The following is a 12,308-nucleotide window of genomic DNA, read 5'->3' as shown; positions in this document are numbered from 1 at the left end:
TACATCTGAATCAGAGTCAGAACGATGATCAAAACACAGATGGAGTAAATCGACTCCATCAACACCCCTTCACAGTCCTGTAGCTCGTCCTGGGTCAACATTTCATTCAGTAACATTAGGCAGTTTTGATTTATACGCTGTTTAATGTTGATGATCATGTACATAAACATCTGGTTACATATGCTATGGCTTGTTTCTGCTTCTTCTTTGCCTGTGTTTTAAACTGGATATTCAGTACTCTTTCAGAAGATAATAGCGCCCCCTACCCAGTGCCAGCTGGTGCTGAAAAATAATTTGGGGGGCACAAACAAACTGAATTATTAATGCAGGACCGAATGTAGGCTAACTGTTAAATAACCATTCTAACATTGCAACTTTACAATCTAAAAACAAAATAATGCTTTTTAAAGTAGTAGTTAAATTCACTAAACTTAAAATGAAAATAAATAAAAACAAAACTGATATCATAAAAATACACAATTCTATAGCACATTTATGTTCACCAACAACAACAAATATTCAACAAAAAATATTTTAGGAAAATACAAGTGTTAATGTATATTTTAGTCAGAATTATTGCGCTCCTTTTCTATTGAGCTCCGTCTGGATGCACACGGCGGCGCTCGTTCACGGAAGTTTAGCTTTCAGAAGCTCGTCCACTCATGACAGCAAAATGGGAATATTTTCTTGACTTTCTAACATTTACAGATGGAGAATATGTCCGTGAAATGTAAGTTATGCACTGAGGAAATTATTGGATGTCACTTCAGCTTAAAGATTATTAATAGAGGTATATTTGTTTCCACCAATCGCTGCACAAGTTAAGGTTACGTATGATGACGAAAGCACGTTAGTGCGAGCCCTCCCAGAACCCATAGAGAATGCATTGCAGTGCCTGTAGTTAGAAAAGTAAAAATCTTTGTATGGAAGTCTATGGGAACACTCTGAAATCGCCCAAAAAGAGGCGGATCTCCACAGAACGTGACTTGACGCTGATTGGACTATATCCAGAGGCAGAACAACAGTGACGGCTGGCGTAACTCTGTGGTTGAATGCGAATGTGATTGTTGCCCAATCGCCCTAATGAAGAAACCGCCCTTTCCCTACCATATAACAGTGAAAACACGGGAGGGAAGGGAAAAGCAGGGAAGCTTTGTCTCATAAATGACAGAAAATTCCATCAATTGCGGGGAACGAGTTAAACTCTTTAGGTGCGGTCACATTAGCGAAATTTTGTAGGAAAAAAAGGTCAATTGTCAGTAGCGTAGATGTACGAAGCACTGTTCACACAGAAGTCACTTTCAAACCAGGCAGCTTTCTGACATCAGCGGTGAACACGAGTGGAATCTGCATGGTGAACTTCTTCGCTCTAAGTCAAAACTCCCAATTGCCCAATTGAAATGACTGGATTTCACCCACAAAATTTTGCAGAGCAATGGCAAATGTGACCGCACCGTTCTATCTTTTCAAAATATGGTTTGATCCAGGCAAACAAAGCTCAGCCAGACATACAGAATACAGATATACGGAAAATTCAATTCCCTGAGAAAACTGTGTACAAATGGACCAGAGCGTCTTAAATTCTGCCCACACTGTATATAGTACAATACATTTACGGGGAATGAGTGAGTAATTTAGACAATTGGAGAGCTTTCCAAAGATCTCCAAAAGCATTGGTTGATGATTGGTGGATTGTTCTCCAGGAGCGGACTGGAGTGAGGTGGTTCCCGAGACGGAGCGTTTGGACACCAGCGCCCATCGTGCAAGAGCCCATCTGGCTCAGAGGTCCAAACGCCAGCCCCCGTCCCGAAGCAAACTGAAAGAGACGCTCAGCTCCCCGACGGGACAAGCACAGGTCACAAAGAGCTCGAGATATTCATGAGCAGTTGACTGCTGAAAAAACCCAATTCATCTCGTTTAATGTCTCTGACGTTTGTCTCTATTCCAGGGTGAGGACGAGAGCGAGTCTTTGAGTCCAGATTCTCCACCGTCTCGTAGGAGATCAATCCAGGAGAGTTTGTCCCTGCCGGTGGCCATATCTTCCCCTGCTAACCACCCGAAGGATGAAGGATCTGTTACGAGCAGCAGCCAATCAGTGCAGAGGGATCCTCAGGGCCCCGCCCTCTCGCCCCCCAAAGACTCCTCCCCCTCCAGCTTCCTGAGGAACGTGAAGAAGAGAGAGTCCAAAGGCAAGGGCAAAGAGAGCAAAGAGGTCAAAGGTAACTTGCTGGATTTAGGATCCTATTAGCATGGAGCTTTTTACAATTATCTATTTTCCGCCTAGCAACAGCAATATGATCAAAAAAAGACCTATTCAGTAATTATTATACAGATAGTTCTGTCTCCAAATTCTGAAAAAATAAGCATTGCTCAATAAAAGTGTTAATTTCTTTTAAAAAAACTTCAAATTGCATCTACAAATAATGGCATTTGTTTGCACGTCCTGACTGTGTTTCCTGACATAATTAATGAAAGGAATGTCAAATAAAGCACAAACACATGACAAAATTTGTGCCAAACACAGTTTTAATGGGACAATATGCACAGAAATATTAAAATAATGGCTGAATCTTATACGAAATTCAAAAACATTCCAGAGAGTTTTAAGGCCTGTTCACATCAAGAGCCATAACTATAAATATAACTATAACAATAACGAAAAATATATTGTTCTAAAAATAATTAGCAAAGAATAGCAGAGTTCCCACCACAACTATAATGATAACGTCACAGAGAAATGATATCGTTGGAATCACTTTCAGAATGATTTTTTCCAGCTGATGAATGATAAACACAATGACAGCCAATCAGAATCTCTATAGAGCTTGAGCATTTAAAGCGGCAGACGACAAAACTCAGCGTATAATAAACAGAACGTTATCTTCCGCTTGTGTAGACGCTGCTATAGTTATCATTATAGTTATATTTACAGTTATTGTTCTCGGTGTGAACGGGCCTTTAGCCTGGCAGACATGATCACTAGAAATGTTGCACTGAAATGGCTTGTTAAAGTAGTCCAGCTGTTGAGTGATTTTGCCCCAAAGAGTTTTCTCATTACTGCGACAAGAAAGTGCAAATCATTTCATGTTAGCCTGGCCATCAGATGTTTGTCTGTGTTTGTGCTCTGATACAGTTCTGTTATTTATTTCAGACGAGTCTAATGATGCAGCTGGAAAAACCAAAAGAAGATTCCCAGATTTTGGGTTGGTGCAAAACAACAAATCCCCACCATCATCCATAGTATCTTACAATATCAATAAATGAGCCTCTAATGGTTTACTGTGAAGTTTTTTCTTATTATAAGTTCATTATGGATTGTGTTGTTGTATATAATGCATGTTGTTTCTCTGATAGTGGTTTAAGGAAATCTGGAGGAAAGGGGAAAAAAATGAACAAAGACTCTACAAGGGCGTCACTGGACAGCAGGTACACATGAACACACACATACACTGATGATCCAAATCCATTTGACATTAGAGGTTTGTCAGTGTGAAAGCTGTTTTCCCAAATCTGCTCCTCTGTAAGGAACCATCATTTTGCGTTCTGCAAAGTTTGCTGCTTCTGTATTTGAAGATTTTTTTTGTTATGCTGTAAAACAATGATCAGCATTTAATTTTTTAAGGTTTTAAAGGCTTTTATTGGCAAAAACATTCAATGCATGCAAGGAGTCAATATTTACAGTGTTGAATCATCATCATCATCTTCATAACCTCTGTAATTCACTCAGTCATGCTGGATATCAGCGTCTGGGCCAAATCCTGACTGATGGCAATCCATTCTTGCTTTATTAGCGCAATCTGATCACTTCTGCTTGTCCACTCGCCTTTTAAGGACGGACCACAGGTTCTCTATGGGATTAAGATCCGGGGAGTTGCCTGGCTACGGATCAAACATTTAAATGTAATGATCTCCGAGGCACTTCATTATCCCTCTTGCCTTGTTTTGACATGGCGCTCCATCATGCTGGAAAATGCACTTATCACCAGATTGCTCCTGGACCGTTGGGAGAAGCTGCTCATGCTGGACGTTTTGAGACCATTCTTTATTCATGGGAGTGTTTCGGGGCAGAATTGCCGCTCCCTTGGATGAAAAGCAACCCCTACACATGGACGGTCTCAGGATGCTTCTCTGTTGGCACGACACCAGACTCATGGTAGCGTTCGCCTCTTCTTCTCCGGACAGTCGATTTTCCAGATGTCCCAAGCAGTCGAAAGGAGGCTTCATCAGAGGAAATAACATTGCACCAGTCTTCCGCTGTCCAATCCTTGAACCTCCTGCTGAATTTCAGTCTGTCCTTGATGATTTTCTTGGAGAGAAGTGGCTTCTTTGTTGTCCTTCTTGAGTCCAGGCCGTGGTCCAGAAGTTTTCACCAAAGTTCTTTCAGGTCCAATATTCTTTGCAGCTATTTCCACACATGCAAGGCGATGATGGCTGCACGTCTTTGTTTGAAAGTAACCACTGCAAACCTAAGAACACATTGGTTGGAAGGGAACCTTTAATAGTCTGCTTTGATAATCCAATCAGAATGATAGAGTGATACTTGTTCACGCTTTCCCATATGCTGATGATATGATGTTAGCTGGTTATTTCATGCCAGGGCCAAAACAGGGAAATTTGGGTTTTGAAAAAGGTCATTTTTTTTGCAATTATTTAAAATGCATCTGTTCACAATAAACTTGAAACATTGTGAAGCAGTACCACAACAACTGAAGCTAAACACAAACTTTATGTCACTGCCAACACTGTATTGGCTCTACTCATGTCTGGTCTTGGTGTTGCAGGGGTTCAGCTGAGTTACTGGAGGAGTCCGGGATGCGAGTCTCTCCCTCAGAGTCCATGACCTCCATCCCCACCTGCATGCCCTTCTCCTGGTTTGGAGAGAAGGACAAAGAGCGAGACCGAGAGCCGTCGTCCTCCACCAGCAGTCTCCCGTACACCACTGCAGAAGCCAGCGAACACACACACAACTCCAAGAACAAGGTGAGAACTTCTTCTCTCACGGGGCTACGTTCTGCGCAAGAAACCTGAATTTGATTCGCTTGCACGGATTAAAACTAATTCAGAACGGTTAGAGAACTGTTAGATGACTATTAATTGACTGAGTTTGTATATGGGAATTTGACACCATTTATAAAACAATTATCTTACTATGTGGAATGTGAATTCTGACACCACTATCTGGTATCATGGTACTTACATATCTTGTACTTAATTCATATATTGACCCTTGTAGTTTCAGATCTAAATAATATGAAAATCAAAATGTCTAAATATATCAAATTTAACACATATGTGGCACATTTCACAAATAGAATACAAAAAAGTATTATATGAGCTGTTTTTTGTGTTCATTTCTAGCAATAAACATTAAACAAGCTTAAAAATCAAGCAAAATTGATCAAATTAAGCCTAGTTTTTAAAACTAAATAGTATTCATGCTAAGTGAATCATGTTATAAAATAGTTTATGCTTCTCTTTAATGCTTCTCACAACAGAAACATGAGATCTGTGCATTTAAGGCTTTTTTTTTTAAGTCAAGGGACACCAACGTGTATCATATGATTCATATTCATAAAAAAATGTCCATCATCTACATGCCGTTCACAAGTTTGGGTTTGGTAAGATATTTTCATGTTTTCGAAAGAAGTCTCTTCTGCTCACCAAGGCTGCATTTATTTGAGCAAAAATACAGTAATATTGTGAAATATAATAAGAACTGTTTTCTATTTGAATATATTGTAAAATGTGACCAAAGCTGAATTTTCAGCATCATTACTCCAGTCTTCAGTGTCACATGATCATTCTAAGATGATGATTTGATGCTCAAGAAACATTTATGATTATTATCAATGTTAAAAACAGTTGTGCTGCTTCGTATCTTTATAGAAACTAGGATATATATTTTTTCAGAATTCTTTGATGAATATAATCTGAAATATATAAATATTTTGTAATAATGTAAAAGTATTTACTGTCACATTTGATCAATTTAATGCATTCTTTCCTAAAAACAAAAAAAAACTTGGTGATCCCAAACTTTTGAACAGTAGTGTATGTACTGTTGACACTGTCTAGTTTATATCATCGCTTGTAAAAGTGAGTCATATGGGAGAACTAACCAGCTTTCTAGCAACACACGACTAAAACTAAACAACAAACAACAAATATCTGGCATCCAGCTGGACTTGGTTCAGTTTGTTTTCAATTGTGAGATGCTAAGAGAAGCAGTGTCAAAGTGTCCTGGGATGAAGTCTGCAGGCATGTGGATGTGATCAATAACCGGACGCGTGCGTGTGCTCAGAATATGACTTTGAACCGCATCCGGCTGAAGCGTGTTTGGGACAGTGATGTCATATTATTAACCCCTCTCCCCGAACAGACAAACCTCTCCTGGTCTTCTCTGTTCAGTCGCTCCTTAGATTTGGTACAGTATATTTTCTCTTATAGACGCTCAAATTGAATCTAGCGATGTAGTGAAATTCTAGCTGAATATCAAACCTAGTGTCTAGCATTAATAGTTGTAGAATCACATTAGTGTGTATGTGTTTGTTCTGAATGCAGTGCACTAGATGCATGATGCTGCTTATTATTTAATCAGATTTATTTGTACAATCACTCTTTCTTTTTTTTTCTCAAATGATTATTTTTCCAGCCTCCAAATACAGGCTTCTGTTGTCATTAAAACAACATTGTTGCTTGTAGATGCATTACGCTGCTTGTCTGGTTTAGTATGTGCTGTTATGTTGTAGTTGTAGGTAAGTGGGGATTGACCGATATGAGTTGGGCGATGTAATGCAATATTAATAGGGCTGGGTTGAACATATTGATTACTTTCTTTTTGATGAGCCGATATTGATTCTTAAATCCCAAGAACAATTCTGTTGATGCATGAAAAAAACAACAAATGTGTAGCGCGCTTCCCATCCAGTAATCACAATGAGCTTTAGTTTAGTTACTTTTGATAAGAAACAAAGTCAATTTTATCACGAAATTCAAACATATGTGGTTTTGTCGCTCTTCAAGCAGCACATAAACCGATCATCTTTACTACTAGTTATAGCATGAAATAAACATTAATGAACATCAGAAGGAATGATGAAAGAAACAGTACTTTTACTTTACTGTAACCTACTGAAATGTTATCATGTAATCGCTGTTTCAACCGCAGAAAGACGTCTATAAAACAGCTTGTAAACAATGTTGGGTAATGTTACATTTACCTCAGAAAAGTCATTCAATGACCATATCTCTATAGTTAGCTGTACAAAAATAACTAGAGAGGAGAATTGTAATAAATATATGCAGTATATTGCATATTCATTATATTTTTACTCAAGCTGTTAGTTGTTTACTGATTAATAAATCTTTCAGGAAAACAACCATTGTTTAAATGTTTATATTTGAACAAATGGAGTATAGAAACATACAAATTTTATTAAAAGAAGTTAAGAAGTTAATTTTAAATGTTTGTAGACAACTCAGTTTTTATTTGAGTTTTAATTATATCTAGCAATTGAAGAGTTTGGACTCTTGTAATGTTCTGACGGACTAGTTTACAGCATTAGTGGGTTGATATTTTATATATTATATTATGTACTGTAGCTGATATACAGTATAACCAAATGAATCAATATCAAAACTGAATTTAATCAAAGCTTGTGAATTGGAATCTAATCGATTCAAGAAACCAGTAACAAGTAGAGCTGCACGATTCTGGATAAACTGAGAATTAAAATTAAAATTTGAATTAATTAGTTTTTGGGAAAAAAAAATCAGTTAGAATGAATGATTCAATGATTCACTCATAATGACTCTACTTGTTTCATTGCTGGATGAATCAGCGTTTTTAGATGAATCTCTTGAATGAATGATTCAACGATAAAAACATTTATAAGTCATTTGTCGCCACCTACTGGTGATTTAATTGATACAATAAACTTTTATCCTAGTACTTCTGGGATACAGAAATGATGATACCGTAAATAATGTGCTGTACATACACACACACACACGCAGCATTTTATGTACAATCAGCAGGACTAGAATGTGTTTGTGTTTTAGTCATCTTAATTGATTGAGATGCTCTGCGGCTGTGCATCAGCTCACTCTCTAGGCGTAAAGAGCTGAAAATCCCCCAGTCTTTGTGTTTGGATAACAAATCCTGCTTTCTGTGCCCGTTCCAGAGTTTGTCAGTGCTAGATGATTCGAACCATAGCAGTCCTGCTTCAGATTTTTCTGGGCTGGTGGTGGAGCCCAACCTGTCGGGCCGCTCTCATACACTAACCTTCTCCTCCAGCGAGGTGAGTGCAGATCAGACGTCACGTTCGTTTGCATGGCTTTCCTGTGGCGTGTAAAGGGTCCCCCTGGAAGGTCAAGTATTGTCTCGATCCCCCGCCCCTTCGCTCGCGGAGTTCCTGAGTTTCAGTTATTTTTACTCTGAAGCGCTGCATGCGTGTGCTGATGGCGATCCCCGTTTCATTTCATGTGTCTGTCATCAGTAGTGTTGGTTTTGCATGACGAGAGGATCGGATGCATGTCGCGTGAACACAAGCGGATAGCATTCATTCCATCCAAAACATTATGCATTATGGTATTAGAATTTGGGATGAAAATGTTATTGAAATCTGATGTGTGTGTTAGATGCTGGACGAGGAGCCTTGCTCTGGAGGGAAGGAATATCACTGGCAGACCCGTCCGGTCTCTGATTGGACGTCCCAGCAGGTGTGTCATTGGCTGATGGGTATGAACATGGATCAGTACACACCTGAGTTCAGCACACAGGCCATCGATGGACATCAGCTCCTGAACCTGGACAGTGACAGACTCAAGGTGAGCGGGCGGAGCGCTCAGAGGAGGATATGATGTCAGAGCTGTTTCTAATCTGATCTTAAAGGGATAGTTCACCCAAAAATATAAATTCTGCCATCATTTACTCATCCTCAAGTTGAGTTTCTGTCTTCTGCCGAACACAAAAGAAGATATTTTGAAGAATGTCGGTAACCAAAGAGTTGCTGGTCCCCATTGACTTCCATAGTAGGAAAAATAAAATACTATGGAAGTCAGTGGGGTCCATTAGCTGTTTGTCTACCCATATGCTTTAATAGACTTCCAAAAAAATATACCCATTGACACCCATTATGACGCTTGGAAGAGCCAGGACATTTTTTTATTTAACTCTGATTGTATTTGTCTGAGAGAAGAATGTCATATACACCTATGATGACTTCAGGGTGTCTATTGATATGAAACAAAGTCTCAGATTTCAAATTACGTCCATTTTCTTACGAAATTCAAAAACATACCGTTTTGGCGCTGTGGCGTGAGATCGCTCTGGCGCCGCTCAGCTCTAGAGAGCTCAGCGCACACATGATCTTCTCTTCCGCCTTAAAAATACCAGTTACAGCGCGAAATAAACATGAATGAGCATCTGAAAGTGTGTTAAAAGATAGAGTAGGCTACAACTTATCGAAATCCGTATCATGTGACATGGAATCGCTCAATCAGTGTTTCAACCGTGGAAAGACGTCATTAAAATGTAACGTCACATTTACCTCAGAAAAAACATATCCAGTGACCATAAACTCGTCAGTCAACTAGAAAAATTAACTCTAGAGAGGAGCATTTTGCTAAATATATGCACCATATTACATATTCATTATAATTTTTAATGTTCTTCAATATTTAATGCATGTTTGAATAAATGTAGCAAGTTTTTATGACAGCCACCATATAACTTTATTATTATAAAAATAAATAAGTGTAATTTAATTCAATATTATAGTAGGCTAATGAAGCCTATAGGCTACAACTGACTCCCATAGTTTACAGCATTAGTTAAGAGATTTGAAATTTGCCATGTATTGTACCTGATATCCAAAATAATCAATATTGAATTGAATCGGAATCGAATTGCAAGCTTGTGAATCGAAATCGAATTGTGAAATTTGTGTCAGTACCCAGCCCTAGGTGTAACTTTCTTTTTATTTCAAAGTGCAACTCTCCAGATTAAAAAAATGCATTAATATCACTGCAACAAGACGGTGCTTAATTGTACATCGCCAGCCGTAAATGCCTCAATGCCACGGTCGTCTGCTGATTCGCTTGTGTGTTTTTGAAACGCTCTCCCACAGGCTCTGGGTGTGTCCAGTCAGAACGATCGCGGCATCATCAAGAAGAAGCTGAAGGAGATGAAGAAAGCGCAGGAGAAGATGGAGAAACAGCGGGAAAAGCGCGAGAAAGAGGCCAGACGCAGCGGACGCCTGCCCGCCAGCACTGACTCGCTCTGCTGAAGATGATGTCGATGAGATCTACTTTCCTTCATGTTCGGCACACTCCAGCGGCAGACTGGGACCACTTCCTTCAACACACACACACACACACACACGAGCCGTTCTAAAGGAGTCACTGTCAGTGAATATCCTCACATTCGGAGTACGGTCAGTAATAACCTGTGCGTAAACACTAATGAAGCTGCTTATGAGAACATCTTAACACACAAATATGAGCAGAATATACATGTTCATCTAGAGGTAGTGAATTTAATAAGAAAAGCGTTTACAGACTCTACCCATTTTTGGGCCTGTTGCCTTCACTGTTAAAAAAATATATTTTTTAAACAGTATTTTTGTCTTTTTACCATAAAAAATCTAAACCTCCTAAAGCAAGATAAATGCATAAGAAGCTAAATTTTGTTAATTTGCCAGTGAAGAAAAATACATTTAATTGATATTCTCTGAAAATATTTTTTCTTTCTTTGCAAAGAATATGAAATCAAGACAAAATACTGATTAAGAAAATGATTTTTCTATTAGGCTAGCTTGTGAGAAAATGAATATGGCTGTCCAATGTGTAGCAGACCAAAACTTTTATTAGTTTTAATTGTATTTTATGAAACCACTGTAGGGGCTTTAAAAACACTCACTAAGGGAAATATAAATATATAGATGCCTATTTTCACAACTTCGCCACTAACATTGTGGCACAAATAGTGCTTTTAAAAAGATTTCATGTTGTATTTTTAGTACTTTTTGCTGGAACCTTGTACAGTCGAGTGATATTGAGCACTATATTTTTTACTATAACAAAGGGGAACATGGTTTATAAATGTACAAATGAAATATTTTATACACGACTATTAGCATAGCTTTAAGGAAAAGACATTAACTTTTGTACACATTTTTCTACTAAGTAGAATAGCTTGTTGGTTAAAACCATGTTGCTAATTCTGAAAAGCAGAGAGTGAAACTCAGTGAAAGGTGTTTGTACATCTAATCTTGATAAATACATGCTGTTGGTTGTTTTTATTTGGACGGTTACTGCTTTTTATGTTATGGATATGGTGCAAAAATACTTAATTGTTACAAAATATAGCATCGTTTTGTTAGCTACCATCACCCAGGTTGAATTTCACTAATAACAAAGGATGTAATGAATACTGGATTATCATGATTGTAAGCTTGCCACCTGTGCTCATGTCATCATGATTCTGTGTCCTGTGGTTATATTTTTCTACCTTGTAAAATAGATGATTTTGGACACAAAGACTGTAAGACAAAATCAAGCTTTCTATCTGGTACAAAGCGCATAAACTGCAAAATAAATGCTTTCACCTCTTGTAGAAAAGATTGTGTGTCTTCAATCCAAAATGTGTTTTTTTTTTTACGGTTTAAAAAAATGTTAAGATCGTAAAATTTAGAAAGCCTTTTCAGTCACAGCTCAGTTACCTATTAAAGGTAGGGTAGGCAATTTTCGGAGAGGCTAGCAATTTAGCGAGTTAGCTTTGAAAGCATGAGATCCCACCCTCCCTTCAGAGCGTCTCCAAAGCCACGCCTTTAAAACACATGAACACGTACAGCAGGAGCAAACAAAAGCGTCACGAGAGACGGCGTTAATCTACCTCATGTCTAAAAGCACATACCATTACAATAATAATGAACATAACTTAAAAGTGCATTGTGTGATATTTATTGTGCAATTCGTAACCTCACCACTAGATGCTGCTAAAATCACACACTGCACCTTTAAATAGCTCTTGTACCACCTGACTGCTGTAGATTCATTTCGGTGTTGATAGTGTTGCCATTGAAAAGCATAAATTCTAGTCACGAACCGCTCCGAGTTTAACATCATTGGTTTCCATCTCTTCCAGATTACAGTAGTTATGATGTGAACACAGCATAAGCTGGTTGTTTTGGTTCAGGAGGAACTGTAAAAGACGGCTTTCGTTTGTGGCTCTCGGTGACTGACGTCTGTCTAACTCTGCATAGCATGAGACACTCTGAAGACGTGTGATGTGGAAATTCGGACCC

The 12,308-nt window shown here is 38.5% G+C and overlaps 1 protein-coding gene across 3 annotated transcripts in view; it reads left to right on the top strand.

Annotated features, from left to right (window-relative positions):
* ppp1r9ala (protein phosphatase 1 regulatory subunit 9A-like A) overlaps positions 1 to 11,618 on the top strand; it is a 60,249-nt gene extending 48,631 nt beyond the window's left edge. The window contains exons 12-20 of one of the 3 annotated variants that reach the window (XM_084421777.1): positions 1,704 to 1,855; positions 1,949 to 2,219; positions 3,152 to 3,203; positions 3,355 to 3,426; positions 4,782 to 4,980; positions 6,380 to 6,424; positions 8,184 to 8,300; positions 8,641 to 8,829; positions 10,131 to 11,612. In XM_084421777.1, the coding sequence (XP_084277903.1) occupies positions 1,704 to 1,855; positions 1,949 to 2,219; positions 3,152 to 3,203; positions 3,355 to 3,426; positions 4,782 to 4,980; positions 6,380 to 6,424; positions 8,184 to 8,300; positions 8,641 to 8,829; positions 10,131 to 10,289 (1,256 nt within the window). In that variant the 3' untranslated portion in view covers positions 10,290 to 11,612. Of the gene's footprint in view, positions 1 to 1,703; positions 1,856 to 1,948; positions 2,220 to 3,151; positions 3,204 to 3,354; positions 3,427 to 4,781; positions 4,981 to 6,379; positions 6,425 to 8,183; positions 8,301 to 8,640; positions 8,830 to 10,130 lie in introns of all 3 variants that reach the window. The other 2 variants (XM_084421778.1, XM_084421779.1) reach the window with 2 other exon arrangements.
* The last annotated feature ends 690 nt before the right edge of the window (positions 11,619 to 12,308 follow it).

Source organism: Rutilus rutilus (genome assembly GCF_951802725.1).
Source record: "Rutilus rutilus genome assembly, chromosome: 10".
Classification (NCBI taxonomy): Eukaryota; Metazoa; Chordata; class Actinopteri; order Cypriniformes; family Leuciscidae; genus Rutilus; species Rutilus rutilus.
This window is presented reverse-complemented; position numbering and strand designations above follow the sequence as displayed.